A 15,792-nucleotide genomic window follows, 5' to 3' on the forward strand; every position below is an offset into this window, starting at 1 on the left:
CAGCCCAGGGGTGAAGGGATGTGAGGGATGCAATGCAAGGAGAAGGGATCAACCTCAGCAATGCCACAGGGACACTTCCAAACATTCCTCAAGAAGTGTCACCACCCAAAAGGTGTCCCCAGCATTCTTAAGGGGATGTAAAATCTCGTAACAAACACAGCAGTGCTGGGTGATCTGCCTTAAATCCTACACAAGCACTGCTGGGCATCATCAGAAGGTGGCTCAGAGGTTTTTGGGCACAAGACCTCTGACAAACTGGGTTTGTGTTTTCCCTCCAAACCACCCCGTTTCACCAGTGTCAGCTGCAGCTTCCCATGCAGGGGGTGAAGGGTTAACCTCGGGGGTGCTGCAGCCTGAAACTCAAGGTGCTCCCTCCAGCACTTCCCAGCAGTTACTGGCTTGAGAGAGAATCAAACTAATTACCTTAGTAATTACCAAACTAATTACCTCTCTAATTACCCGGTGTCTTTGTTCACATGGAGCTGACATTCTTGCAGAGGAGCCCTGGCTCAGTGCCCCAAGTTCTCTGGGAATTTTGCTGCCTCTCTCAAGGACTGGAAGACCCAGGTCCCCTCACACCCTGGCCAAGCTCAGGTCCTGTCCCTGTTCCCAGGGAGGGGCAGATGCTGCTCCAGTTCCTTGGCTGCTGAACACTGACAGTCACACCGAAGGTGCCCTTGTCCCCAGGCCCTGTTTGACACTTCTGAGAGCAGCCAGGAAGGTGACAGATCCAACACAGAGCCGAAACCAGCAGGGTGTTCACCAGCAAAACCCACCAGGAGCATCCCAGCCACCGGGCCTCACCTCCCCAGGCTCACTCCCTTGCCGTTTTCCAAACCTCCACTGGAATCCTGCCTTGGGCTCTGGGGGTCACTCACTGCTGTCCTGAACTCTGATGTGACAGCGGGTGCTGATCCCTGGGAACAGCCCCAGATCCTCAGGGAGTCAGTGCTGCAAAGTGGGAACATGGCCGGGGTCATTAATGCTGGCTATGACCCTCAGAGGGTTTTGTGGGAAGAGATGGGAGAGGCTGAGCACAAAAGGACTCTCCTGGCTGCAGGACCTTGCACAGACACTCTCTCCTTCCACACCTCCTTCTCTTGTGTCTTCAGCCAACTCCCAAAAGTGTCAGCTCAACACAAACCTTCACAAACTATGGAAGGTCACCTATGACCAGGTCATCAAATCCACACCTGCAGCTGTTTGCACCCAAACCTAAACCCAACTCTAAATCCTTGTCTGCTTTCATCTGGCAGCACCCGCCTCCTGATGGAACAGGACTGACCACAGGCAGGGAGCTGCAGTTTGCTGTCACCTGGCATGGGACAAACGATGATTTCTGGGTCCTGCAAATGATATTTGACACATTGGACAAAAATCTTGGTGCTTCTCCACTCCCTCTGTCCCTGCTACTTGTGAAGGAAGGTGGCCTTGCTCTGTCCCAGCAGCACCTGCCGTGACCAACAGCTGGAGTTGGTTTGGGATCTGCAGGTGCTAAAAAAGAGAATCATAAAATCAGGAATAGGAGGGAAACTTCTCCATAGGTTTTCCATACTAAAACCCCCCAGAAACTTCCAAGATTTTAAGATTTCAGTGCCCATAGCAGGAACTGGGGAGAAGGAAGAAATCAAACACCTACAGAAGGACAGGGATGCAGGTATGCAAAAGGAGAGGTGGAAAAAGCAGAGGAGGTGGTGAAACTCCAGAAATATCCAGACTTACTGCTCTACTTTGAAGGCAAAAGTTGTCCCCACCATGGACAGTCTGAAAGCCCACACCAGGGACAGCTCTGAAACCCACACCAGGGACAGTTTCAAAGCCCACACCAGGGACAGTTTCAAAGCCCACACCAGGGACAGTTCTGAAGCCCACACCAGGGACAGTTTCAAAGCCCACACCAGGGACAGTTCTGAAGCCCACACCAGAGACAGCTCTGAAGCCCACACCAGGGACAGTTCTGAAGCCCACACCAGGGACAGTTTCAAAGCCCACACCAGGGACAGTTCTGAAGCCCACACCAGGGACAGTTTCAAAGCCCACACCAGGGACAGTTCTGAAGCCCACACCAGGGACAGTTTCAAAGCCCACACCAGGGACAGCTCTGAAGCCCACACCAGGGACAGTTTCAAAGCCCACACCAGGGACAGTTTCAAAGCCCACACCAGGGACAGCTCTGAAGCCCACACCAGGGACAGTTCTGAAGCCCACACCAGGGACAGTTCTGAAGCCCACACCAGGGACAGCTCTGAAGTCCTTACCCCGTCTGCTGCCACCAGCCTCCCCCAAACCCAAGCCACACAGGCTGCAGATGCCACCACTGATGCTACAGAAGATGTTTAAAGAACACAACACCTCAAACAGTTGGAACAAAGCAGGCAAGACTGACTCCCATTGCTCAAGGCTGTCAGGATGGGAAACCAATAAACATTTGGCAATAACAGAGACCTTCCTTCCCGACACAGCTCTTCCCCTGATTTTACAGCATCATCTGGCCTGAAAAACGTCTGCTTTTCCTCTATGCTGCATTTTGCTGCCAATTCTGAGTCTGGCAAGGCTGGATCTGACAACTTCTTGGCTCTCTGTTACAAAAGAGAACATTACAGAGAAGGATTTGTGAGTTAGCTGATTTGTAAACACTACAGCAAGTCACCATGTAAACATGGTACCTGGCACCTGATGTTGAACTCCAGGATCCTCCCCTCCCACCAACATTCCAGTTGCTTGGCATGTAAAAAAAAAAATCCCAGCTTCTCTGGGTAGCATAAAAAACCCCAATCCTTAATTAAACAGTGCTCACAAAGCATCTTGATAATTAGGAAAGTCACTGGTAATACTTTGCATGAATAATAAAAGAGATCCACAGGTGCACTCGCAGTTGTTCAGGAGGACGAGGTTCAAACACAGCCAATTAGAGAGGGAGAACAGGTAAATAAACAGCAGAAGGCTCCAGACTCGCTGCTCATTTGACATCAATACTTTCACTGCCGTGTAAAAAGTCCCTTCTAAAATTGCTTGGGACAAGGAATGTGGCAGTTTTTACCTGAAGAAATAGAATTAAAGGAGACTGGGTGCTTGCACAAAGCTGGGTTTGGAGATTTTGGGGGGGTTTCTGCCCTTCCACAGAATCCCGGAATGGTTTGGGTGGGAAGGGACCCTAAGACCATCTCATTCCAACCCTCCCAGGGGCAGGGACACCTCCCACTATCCCAGGTTGCTCCAAGCCCCTCAACCTGACCTTAGACATCATCAGGGATGTGGAACCCACAACCTCTCTGGGCAACAAGAGCTTGGGGTGCTCCATTCACAAGCATTTTCCACGAGGGAAAGTGGTGGTGGATAAATCACAACACTCCCATCACGTGGGATCCTTTTAGGTGGCTGTGATGGAAAACAGCTCAATCCAAGCCCCGTTCCTGCCACCAGGGCTGGTTGTGTGGAAAAGTCTGTGCTTGAAAGCTTCAGCAACAACATCTGCTGGGAAAGCATGATTGACACAGCAGAGGGAACGCCATCCGCCCCCGAGGAGTGGGAAGGGAGACAGACTGCAGCATCAATCTTGTGCATAAAATAGATTTATTGTTGGTACAGAGAGAGGGATTTTCGTCAGGACTTGATACGAGCGAGGAGCACAACAGAACCATCCCACGTAAATAAAGGCCATGGAGCACCCTAAGCGTTGGATCATGAACATCATTCCAGCAGAAGGCCTGCAGGGAGAGACCTCATCAAGTCAGGTAATTTGGGAAATAAGTTAAAGCACAGTTTACAACTCTACACTGCAAGGAGAACTCAGGCACAGGGACCAGGGGCTGCTCCCGAGGAACGGCCGCGTCCCGGCACTGCAAGGGTTACATCCCCTGCCTGTGACAGGGAGATGTTTCTGAGGAGATTCTACAGTGAAATAGCAGCATTTGAAGGATATTTCCCCTCTCCGAGGTCAGAGAAAGGTTCTTTTCTTTTCCTTCCTTCAATCACCAGTAAGTGGGCTTTGATAAGGCGAACAGCGGCCTCGGACGGGCGAGTTCTGATGGAATAAGATCCAGGTCTCGGCTTCTCGAGTGGTCACGCTGATTGAGCCGTGAGGATGCTGCCCTTCAAATGGCTCTTCCACTTCTTCTCTTTATTGGGCTGCCCTGCAAATGGGCTGCCCGATCATTCTTGGGGAGAAAAAAAAAGCTCTTCTGCTGAAATTAGTTGATGGTCTTGTGCTTGATTTGGACAATGCCTTTTATCCTCCTCTCCCAAGCAGTCTCTGCTGCAAAAACGATCAGAGGGGAGGGCAAGAGAGAGGGAGAAACACAGATTTAAGTAACTCCAAGTAATTCCAGACACTCCCTGAAGTTTGGCTACAATTCCTTCCTAAGATCCGCAATTTTTGAAATAAAAATACAGAATCAGAAACATTGCTGATAAACACATCACGCCAGAGACAAGTCACAAAGGCAGAATGAAGCGATCTGAGGACTCAACAAGGCAGTGGTTTGGAGGCCTGAAGAGCCTCAGTAATGATCCAGTTTCATCTCCCTTCATGCTATTGTGACTTTAGTGCTGTGGCTATCAAAGGAAATTAAAACATCTGACCTTACAGTAAGATAAATCCAATTCCCAGCAATTAAACTCTTGAGGAATGATATCCTGAAGTCATCTAACACTGAGTAATTCCCTTACCTGGCTCCTTCCTGGGTTCTGAGTCAGAATCAAAACCCCAACAGCCTGAACATGTTGCACTCATCTTGGGAGTCGTTACAGAACCACAGATCGTGGAATGGTCTGGGTTTGAAAGGACCTTAAAAATCATTTCATTCCTTTCACTAGACCATGTTTCCTGTTCCTGGAAGTGTCCAAGGCCAGGCTGGACCAGGCTTGGAGCAGCCTGGGACAGTGGAAGGTGTCCCTGCCCATGGCAGGGAGTGGAATGAGATGAGCTTTAAGGTCTCTTCCAACCCAAACCATTTTTCTTGCCTACAAGATTCATCAAAAGAGTAAGCAGTAATTATGAGTCTCCTTGCAAGAAATGGTAGGAAAGGATTCAATAATTCTGAGGCTTCATGTCAGGAACAAACCCAAATTTAAACCTTGAAATCTTACAGGTGACCTCCAGACAGCTGATTCAGGTGTCTGAGCAACACTTTGTGGCCAGACAGGGCACATTCTCCTGGGAGTCTGGAATGCATTGTCACAGTCACAGAAATCAGGGAAAATTAAATGTAAAGGGAATTAAAACCATGTCAGGTTTGGCTTCAACCAAATTCCCATATTATTCCTAAAAATAACCCCGTAAACTGTGCTATTCCACCCAGTTCCTGCAAGGGTTAAGAGCTGCACTTAGATTGGATTTTAGGAAAAACGTCTTTCCCTAAGGGATCGTCCAGCCTGGCACAGCAGAATCCCCATCCCTGGAGGGATTCAAAGCCGTGTGGATGTGGCACTTGGGGACATGGGCCAGTGGTGGCCTTGGCAGTGCTGAGAAAGGTTGGACTCGATGATCTTGGAGGTCTTTTCCAACCTTAACAACCACCTTCCGTGATTTTAAGATTCTCCAAGGTGTTCACAGGAGCAGGTGGTGCCTGTCCTTGTGCCCACAAAATCCTCCAGAGTACACAGAGGAGAAGAAGAGGCTGATGGAATAAAAGGAGTCTGTTTTATGCTCCTTGGGTGTGTTTGCAAATAAAAATCTGGGAAAGTTTCATCCGTAACCAAAACCTCCAATCTCAGATCCACGGCAACCCTATGGAGATTTCTGTAAAGCTCAGGAAGGCTCCTCTACCTGGAAAACTCCTTTTTGCAGAGGAATTAAAGACTCACTCCAAGCCATCTCTGGGCTGAATATTAACTTTATGTCAATTTAACACTGCACAAGTTAAGGGAGGAAATTCCTAAGGGATCCAAGAAAAAACGGGCTAATTTCGTTTAGTGTCCTAAGGAAAGAAATTGCAGATATTTGTTTATCATGTGCGTATTTCTGCCCACAAAATTTCACCTTCAGGCAAATGGGCACGTTCCAGGCCTTGCTTTGGTTTTACCTTCATTTTGGAGGGGCTTTTTTAGTGTTTTTTCTTGTCATTTTAAATTAATGCATTCAAAATATTTCCCTTGTGTTTTTACGTAACACCATGGAGGGAGCCTGCTCCGTAACAAACTTCCTTCAATGAGGGCAGTGGTAAATGATGAGGCCTTTTTGTTGCATTTCAGTTCAGTGTTTCCAGATACACAAATTCCACAGATTCTTCTCTTAGACTGGAAATTGGTTTTAAGTAAAAATACTGGAGGATGAGGCTAAAATCCTGGTTTAATTCTATTTGGGATGCATAATTAAGGACCACTTGATCCAAGCAATTAAAACAGTGGTTACAAGGCTGAAGGATAACATTTTGTGGCCAGGCTGTCAGGCACCAGCAGCTGCTGGTATTGTTATTTTAAGTACTGTTAAACCTCACCTGCCTGCAGAGAGCAGGATCCTTCCGGAATTCTGTGGTTTAACAGGAAATTATTGCACAGATTCATTAAACCATGGACTAGTTATGTTTTTATGTCAGAATTAGAACTTCTTGTAGCCCAGGGTAGAGAGAAAAATAGAAAAAAAGAAAAACCCAAAATGTATATTTTAACAGCTATTGTCCATATCTATGGCTGGAAAACCAGGATAAAGGATTAAAAAGCCATGGATGGTCTGGCTGGAGTTACTGCAGCAGTGGCAGCACAAATAAATGCCACACACAATCCCAGTATCTTCCCCTTAATGGCTCCATTAGGTTAAGTTTTCCTCTCCATTACTGGTATTATCATTATAATAAAATGCAAACATTAATAACGGAGTTTAATTTATCTCCCCAGCTTCTTGTGACTTTGGGAAGAGATTTCAAGGGAAGATACAACAATGTGTCAAACCCCTCTGAATTAACAACTCTCTGGGCTTTTCCAAGGAGGGGAGAAAAGGACAGATAGGGACATGAGATTACAGACAGGATGAGAAATAAGGAGCACACAGAAGAGAGGGGGAGATAATTATAAGCAAGATAGGAAAGAAAGAGGAGTCAATAAATTCAATTTATGAAAAGCACAGAGTGTGCTCAGCCCGAGCACAAGTGCCCAGACTCACCGCCAGGAAATCGGATTAGTTCACTTATTTGGTTTTCAATATCTTGCTCTATTCCCTCTAGCAAATTTTCTTCTTCCTTTGTTTCTTGTAGCCAGTGTCAGTTAACTTTTTCATTTCTGAATCTGCCATTCATCCCCCTCCTCTGGCTCCCAACCAGGCGCACAGAGAAGGTAATTTTGAAGTTATTTTATAGCAGCGTTTAGAAATTATTTCAAAGTAACTGTCTGGACTTGTGGGCAAACAGTGAGTAAAAATAATTATGATTACAGCTGCAGCACGTGGAGGATGGGCTGGTGTTCATTATGAAAAACAATTGCTCCTGCTTGCAAATATTTCCATCATAAAAGGCTTCTCCTTCTCTATTATCATGAGAGAAACCTCTCTGAATTCTCATCTTGAAGCATGTGTGAAACAGAATAAGAAACATTTAGGGAACACTTTTAACTACTTGACAGGCTTGGGTGAAGATCTTCAACAAAAAAAAAAAGGTGTTTAAAAGGGTTCAAAAACCTAATGCTCATATTTATGCAATTTCCTTTCTCCTGCACCATCTGAACATGAATTAATCCATCCTCATCAGAGTCTTCTGAAGAAAATCCTATCAGATACAAACTCGAGTTAGAGCTTAAACATGTCTAAGTAATTAATCCATTTTTCTCTGGTTACTTTAAAAAATAATACAAAATTATAAATACATTAATTACTGTTGCAGGTGCTGCATGGCCATGGGGAACCCACTACAGAACAAACCCAAATAGGTTTACAAGTGACAGGACAAGAGGAAACGGCCTCAAGCTGCACCAGGGGAGGAGGTTTAGGTTGGATCTTGTGGAAAATTTCTTCACTCAAAGGCTTGTCTGGCCAGGGCAGGGGTGGAGTCCCCATTCCTGAGGGGATTTCAAAGCAGTGTGGATGTGGCACTTGGGGACACAGGTCAGTGGTGGCCTTGGCAGTGCTGGGGAACAGCTGGATTGGATGGTCTTAAGGATCTTCTCCAACCTTAATGATTCCGTGATTTTAATATTACTCACTGGACTTTTCCTAAAAAAGGAGATTGGTGCATTCCAAAATGGGCAGGAGGAGAGTTCTTGGAATCACAGAAGGGTTTGGGTTGGAAGGGACCCCATGGGCAGGGACACCTTCCACTATCCCAGGTTGCTCCAAGCCCCATCCAAGCTGGCCTTGGACACTTCCAGGGATGTGACAACAAATATCAATAAAGGATGTATTAAAGGAGGTGATTTTGGAAGCTCTCAGTGACTGAGGAACAACTTCAGCACTGCCACACCAGCACTGCCTCCTCCCATGCTCACCCAGCACCACAAGCAGTGTTAATTCCAGCAGATCTTCGGGAATACCAGCTCCAGGCTGCAGCATTTTACAGCAAAAGGTCACAGAGAAGGATCAGAGCCAAAGTCTCACGGATTTTCTGCACCGGCAGAGTTAAGCCCAGTGAAGGTGATTACCATGATCAAACACCAGATGTGCTTGCCGGGTCTCCACTATCACAGAGAGATGGGTGTCCTCACATGCTCAAATATTAACTCACAGATCTGAGCAGAAATAAAGATCAACAGACTGATTGAAGCACTTTCTACACATCCTGCACGTGGACTGTGAGCACATTTCCAGCTGGTTTGTTTAAGAACACAACTGAGGTCAATATATGAATTTCTTTATTTGAAAGATGCAAGCTGATGAAAAAGAGAAAAGCTGAGAAGTTGTAGCTTCTTTTAATTTAATGATTTCCATATTGCTGTCATTTTCCTTCATGCTGCACTAATAAAGCATGAAGATTTAATCTGCAGTGACACCCACACCCTAAAAACTGGAAGAGAGGAGGCCAATAGCAGTTTTAGACCCTTGGGTAATGCAAGACAGAAGAAATCAAGAATTCCAAGTGGTGACCAATCTAGTTGGAGACATCCATGAATTCCTCATATTTATGGCGAAGAGTCCCAGGTAATTTAATCCCCTTGTTTTACTGCTAAAACTGCAGGTAACAGGAAACATCTGCCAACAGCAAGAGCTCCTACACTAAACAACAGCTTCCTAGGGGAGAAGATGGAAACCTGAGCATTTAAATCAACTCCAAGTGGTCTCCACGGAGCTCTGGGAATGCACGTACTGGGAAATGCTTAGGCATGGAAGAAGGACTAACTGGATAATCCGATCAGCATCCTCTCCTCATCATTCCATCATTTTTCAGTGGGAATAAGCCCAGCTCACCTGTTTGGCATGATTGACACAGTGCAGGTACTGGCTGGCCAGGGCAGAGCAGCTCAGGGTCTCCTGGGCGTGTTCCCGGTAGCACTGGAGGATTTTATCCTGCAGCTCCCCACAGATCGGGTGGGACTCGTATCTCCTGTGGGAACAGAGAACAGCTTCAGGGTTTCCTTTTAAAAACATCTCAGGAAAGACAAAAATCTTTTAGTATTTTATTATTATTACGATTGAATCGGTTTGGGTTGGAAGGGGCCATAAAGACAATCCTGTTCCACCCCCTGCCATGGGTAGGGACACCTCCCACGATCCCAGGCTGCTCCAAGCCCCATCCAACCTGGCCTTGAGCACTTCCAGAGGAAGAAATTCTTCCCTGTGAGGGTGGGGAGGCCCTGGCCCAGGCCACCCCTGGATCCCTGGCAGTGTCCAAGGTCAGGCTAGACAGGGCTTGGAGCAGCCTGGGATAGTGGAAGGTGTCCCTGCCCATGGCAGGGAGTGGAACTGGGTGATCTTTAAGGTCCCTCCCAACTCAAACCATTCTGTGATTCCAATTCTCATTTTGCTGATTGGCCAAGGCAGATCTATTTTCCTCCAGCAAGGAAATGAAACACAAAGCACAAACGCTGCTCCTCCAGGGAATTGACTTCTTGACAATCACTGAAGACGTCATGCTAAAAAAAGGGAATGTTAAGTCACCTTGATTTTACACTATGTACCTATATAAAACATCTCTCTCTCTCTTCATTCGTTACCCTGCATCTGTAAAATCTAAACCAGAATTTAAATGCAGTCCCAGGTACTTCCACACTTTATGATCTCCGAGTTCAAACTCGTGCAGACTCTTACAGAGGAGGATTTTCCCTTAATCCCCCCTCTGCTGAGATCAGCACGCGCTTCAGAGGCGTGTCAGGCATCCAAATGTGCCATCACAAGCACCTGCGCATGGAGGGAGGATGGCAAGGTCTGGACTGGGACAGGGAACAACAGAAGCACCAGGGATGTTCTCTGTAGACGTCTCCCAGCAGTGATGATTTAGGTCCAGCTAAACCAGAGCTTGTTTAAAATGCTCAACCCCCTGGTGTGAATTGATAAACCAATACAACAGAGCCTGAAGTAACTAAAAACACCCAGAGTAAACCTCGCTGTGCCTATATTCCAAGTGATTTTAGAGTGACTTATATCCAGGTGAGGAGAAAAGGGAATGGGCTGCTCTACCCTGGCTGCATAAATTCTGTCAGTGTATCTAAAGCCATTTCAAGGGGGGAACTCTCTAACCCATGATAAAGAGCTTTTTGATTGCTTTTTTTCCCAGAGCCACGCCATCAGTGACCAGAATCCAGGTATTATCCCTTCTTCCAATGCTTCAAAGGATTCCATACATTGCCAACCATATGGGAGCCCTGTGGGACACATCATCTCCCGCCCTACAGTGACTTCTTTTCATACTCTGACTTTTGGGGTGGGATTTTCGAAAACCTGCTCTCAGCCCTATCCTTCCAGGCACTGCAGGTCAGTGAGAACAAGGCCACTTCCTTCAAATCAACCAAGTCCGTTTTCTTGGATTAATCTCTTGAAGGCAAGCACTGTCTCTGTATTGATCAGCTGTGCTTGCTCCACTCCCCTAATGCTCTGCTGGCACTTTTGGGAAAGCACTAAATGAAATTACTGCCTGGCATTAGAGGGCCACAAACCACAGGCTGCAGGATCTCCTCTTGAGGAAAGGAGATTCCATCGTGCATTATGGGAACCCCTCCGAAGGGTTTCCCATTGATTCCTGTCAGTGATGGATCACAGGACCCTCAGATGGATGGTCAGAAACAACAGCAAGGAAACTCCTCCAAAGGGAAATGAAGTATCTCCCTAGCAGAGAACCTCCTGAAGCTGCTATGATTCCATCAATTAATACTTAGATGGGATACTGAGAAGGAACTCCTGGCTGGGAGGGTGGGGAGGGGCTGGAATGGAATTCCCAGAGCAGCTGGGGCTGCCCCTGGATCCCTGGAAGTGCCCAAGGCCAGGTTGGACATTGGGGCTTGGAGCAGCCTGGCACAGTGGAAGGTGTCCCTGCCCATGGCAGGAGTGGCACTGGATGGGCTTTAAGGTCCCTTCCAACCCAAACCCTTCTGTGGTTCTAAGAATAAAAGTAATTTTACAGAAGCATTTAAGGGTCTGTGGGGTTTGACTGGGGGAAAAGCTTGTAGGAAAACGTAAACATTGCAAACCCAGCAATTATGTGGATGTGTCAGGAAAATGTGGAAGTTTTAAATGCCTGAGTGGATAAAGCAACCTGGTCTGGTCCCAGGTGGGGCCAGAAGATCCTTACAGCAGGAGGTCCCTTCCCTGAATTATCCCATGTCCCAAGAGAGAACTGCATTTTTGGACATGTGGTGGGACAAGTGTCACCAGAGAATCCCAGAATGGTTTAGGTTGGAAGGGACCTTAAAGCCCATCCAGTCCAGCCCCTGCCGTGGGCAGGGACACCTTCCACTGTCCCAGGTTGTTCCAAGCCCCATCCAACCTGGCCTTGGACACTTCCAGGGATCCAGGGGCAGCCACAGCTTCTCCAGGAATCCATCCCAGGGCCTCACCACCCTCACAGCCAGGAATTCCTTCCCAATATCCCATCTAAATGTCCCCTCTTTCCACTTAAATCCCTTGCCCCTTGTCCTATCACTATCTGCCCCTGTAAAAAAAACCAAGATTGTGTCCCACATCGTATTTATTTATTTAATTGCTCCAGGATTTCACAACTAAACTGAAGCAAAAACACCAACCCTAGGAGTGCAGCAGGAATGCCAGGGAATGCTGACAGATCTCCATCTCCACTCAGTGTAATTCCAGAACTCCTTTACAGAAACAACACACCCAAAATCTCCAAATGCTTTTCTCAGCAAAAGTCAATACGAGCAGCAGCCACATGGCATGCGAGGAACGAGGTGTTTCTTAATCAAGTTTGCAATTCCTTATCTGCTTTCCCTTCTCCAGCTGCTCCTGAAGCACCTCCCATGCCAGAATAATCTTTCTGTGCTGGAATAAACCTCTGAGGGAGCCATGCACCCACCTTTTCCATCGAGCTGATGCATCACAACCTCATAAAGGTAATAGGATGACAACACAAAAGGAAACGAGAGAGTCTTAGAAAGAAATATCCTATGCTAAAGCATGAAAAGAAAATTTAATGAAGGGAACTTTGTACTCATCTGGGTTCTCTCAAAGAGCATAGCTTATTGTACTCCTGGGGGCTCGGCAAGAAGAGCCCCTTCATGGCATTCAAACAAAATGTCTACTAAAGAGGAAATCTGAAATCACCACGGTGAGCTTTGCGAGTTCCGTGCTAAAACTGACACTCTCACTGAAGGAATCTGAATGGCTGATGAGTTTCCAGCTGTGCAGGTATCTGGCATAATCCCCCCCAGATCAGGACTTCAGGCAATTGTCATAAAATATGGGGGGAAAAAAATAGCAACAAAAAAGCAGAGCAAGAGATAAAAATAGTGCCATGAGATGGGCAGGAGTATCCAGGGCTTAATTTAATTCCTCATTAAAGTGCTGACACCTATCAAAGGCAGCTGATTTTATTTGTGTAACCCTGGGCTACTTGTGAAGTACTAAATAAAACAGACCAGACTGATCCTCTGTGCCCAAGCAGCACGGAACAGCCCAACCTGCAGCTCTTTGAGGTCAAATCTTGCTGTGCCTCCTCCGAAGAGCAGCTCAGCACATCCAAACCATAAACTGGGGGTGGTTCCTGGCATGAGGCCATGCTGGGGAAATCCAGGGAAGTCTTAACTCGCAAACAAAACCCTACAAATGAACGTGATCCCACTGAGCCCCAAAGCACCAGCACAGGAGGGTGTTGGAGAGGATGCTCTGACCTGTTTTATTTCGCCCTACTGATGGAGGAGAGGAGCCATGCTGTGACCAGGCCTGGCAGAATGCAAAATAAACAACAAAAAAAGGAGGATGTTTCTTGTCTCAGTGCTGTCATAACACACACAAAGGTAAGGAAGAACAAATTGATGCAAACAGGTGGTGAAACAAAAGGAAACTAAGGCAATCTACACCCTCACGGTGAGCAGCCCATAAAGTGTGAAACATCCTTATTGTTTTCAAGTGCTTTATGAACAGCCAAGAGGGTTTTCAGAAGGATCTGTGGGAATTTAATCAATCAACATCATCTGTGTCCAGCAGAAATTCCTTCTGAGAAAGAACAAATCATGTTTCATGGAATCAAGGAATGGTTTGGATTGGGAGGGACCTTAAAGCCCATCCAGTGCCACCCCTGCCATGGGCAGGGACACCTTCCACTGTCCCAGGCTGCTCCAAGCCCTGTCCAGCCTGGCCTTGGACACTGCCAGGGATCCAGGGACAGTCACAGTTCTCTGGGCAGTTTGGAAAGGGGATGAGTGAGGATAGAAGGTGGAGTCACAAACGCTTCAGAGAGAAGTCAGTAGGGAACTGGAAATAGCACAGAAGCAGAAGTGGGACATAGAGGGCTTGGAAAATGAAGATGTGTGATTTTCCTGGGATAACAGATGAGGAAGCCAGTGGCAGGATGAAAGGGGATGATGTGAATTTGGGGTAGGAAAGAATCTGCAGTGCTGCTTTCACCAGACACAGTCAGGGCAAACATCCATTTCTGTCGGCCAGGAGGGAAAAAAAAGGTAAAATAAACATTGGTAGCCTGATCAGAGATGGATTTGGCTGAGCAGATGGACAGGAAAGGCTACGCTGGAGGTACTTTGCTTATGGAGGCAGCAGGAGAAACGTGAGCCCAGCTCAGGAGACCCTGAGGGAAGGGCAGCTCAAAGCTGAAGTGTGAACGACACCTCTGAAACAGCAGCGAGGCACTTGTGCTCTCCATCATCACCCTAAAAGGTGCTGGTGAGAGGGTTCTTTTTTTAACACGACCTCACCCAAAAAGAGTCTCTTCCAGCAGCATCACTGCCGAGCAAATCCACAGGACGGGTTTGTAGCACAAAAAATAGTTGTAAAACAGAACCCAGGGAAAAAAAGACAAAAGGGCATATGGTAATGAAGGTCCTCATTGCTGCACCATTATTTTTAGTTTTTACACTAATTTACTCTTTATATTAAACTATTTTTAAAGATTGTCTTCGCACATGAAGTAGGTGATGACTTGAAGGCGTGTCACGAAACACACGAGGCACAAACCGAACGGTTCCGCTCTTCCCCGAATGGTTTGGAAGGAATAACACAGATCTGATTGCTGAATATCCACCAAATGCTGGTCCCTAATCAAGCTGTGCCCACACAGAGCCCTCACAATCACTGTGTGGGAAGTGCTGCCAGCAAAAGATCAAGTACTGCGGAGCCGATTCTTGCTTTTATTTACACTCCAATGCAGAGTGTGACTTCTCCAAAAGGTGTAAAAGAAAGAATTTTCCTTACAAATCTCTGCTGAAATGCAGGAGGAGAACCACGGTGGTTTCTGCTCCGCAATTGAGAATGTAAAATCTACAGAGTAATGCTAAATAAATGATTCATGGAGAGGTTGGAGCTCAACTTACTGCACCTTTTGTGCTACTAATGATCAAGTCCGGTGTTAATCTTCCCCGTGTTATTTTTAGATCCTTTCTCCAAAAATCCCAGCACCCCCAAAATCACAGGCAAATGTTTGCCATCCTCTCATTTATTTCATCTCTCACCCAGCCTTCTCAAAAGCAAATAAAGATCCAACACACATTCTGACCTTTGGAATTTAGGGACAGAGATGAGAAGAGGAGGGAAGACATTCCAGCGCATTCACACACACTCACTGCAAGAAGAGAGACATTTAATGATGTCTGGGGAGCACCAGGCCAAGTTCAGTATGTTGGCAAAATCCTGGTTTTACAGGGATGACTGGCAGAAAATCCTACTGACCTTGCTAGAGGGCCGGGTTTTCAACCTGGAGAGTGTTTCCCACCTGGTCAAACACCTGGAATGCTGGCTGGATTTTGGAGCGGCCTCTTGGAAAAGCAAAGTGGAAACAATTTCCTTGTGTTGTAAGAAAGAGAGGGAGGGAAGAGCTTCTCTGAGTTAAACAGAGAGAAATTATGATCTTATATCTGGCAAAGCAAGTAATGAACAGAGCTTCAAGATGCTGGAGAAGGACTGGAGACAAGGCATGGAGGGACAGGAGCCAGGGAATGGCTTCCCAGTGCCAGAGGGCAGGGCTGGGTGGGAGATTGGGAATTGGGAATTCCTGGCTGGGAAGGTGGGGAGGCCCTGGAATGAAATTCCCAGAGCAGCTGTGGCTGCCCCTGGATCTCCCTGGAAGTGTCCAAGGCCAGGTTGGAGCAGCCTGGGATAGTGGAAGGTGTCCCTGCCCATGGCAGGGGTGGCACTGGATGGGCTTTAAGGTCCCTTCCAACCCAAACCATTCCATGATTGAGCAATTCCACATTTGCACATCCTTAACGCCTTTCTTGGGCAAGGACTTAGAAGACAAAGACAATAGGATGAGG

At 46.9% G+C, this 15,792-nt stretch overlaps 1 protein-coding gene across 3 annotated transcripts in view; it reads right to left on the reverse strand.

Moving 5' to 3' along the window:
- Positions 1-3,554: 3,554 nt before the first annotated feature.
- The window catches only part of CHCHD3 (coiled-coil-helix-coiled-coil-helix domain containing 3), a 128,441-nt gene continuing 116,203 nt past the window's right edge, over positions 3,555-15,792 (reverse strand). For all 3 annotated transcript variants that reach the window (XM_032106757.1, XM_032106758.1, XM_032106759.1), the window contains 2 exons: positions 9,329-9,464; positions 3,555-4,255 (listed from right to left, as the gene is read on the reverse strand). In XM_032106757.1, coding sequence (XP_031962648.1) covers positions 4,229-4,255; positions 9,329-9,464 — 163 coding nt within the window. In that variant the 3' untranslated portion in view covers positions 3,555-4,228. The remainder of the gene's footprint in view (positions 4,256-9,328; positions 9,465-15,792) is intronic.

Source organism: Corvus moneduloides, chromosome 4, assembly GCF_009650955.1.
Source record: "Corvus moneduloides isolate bCorMon1 chromosome 4, bCorMon1.pri, whole genome shotgun sequence".
Taxonomy (NCBI): Eukaryota; Metazoa; Chordata; class Aves; order Passeriformes; family Corvidae; genus Corvus; species Corvus moneduloides.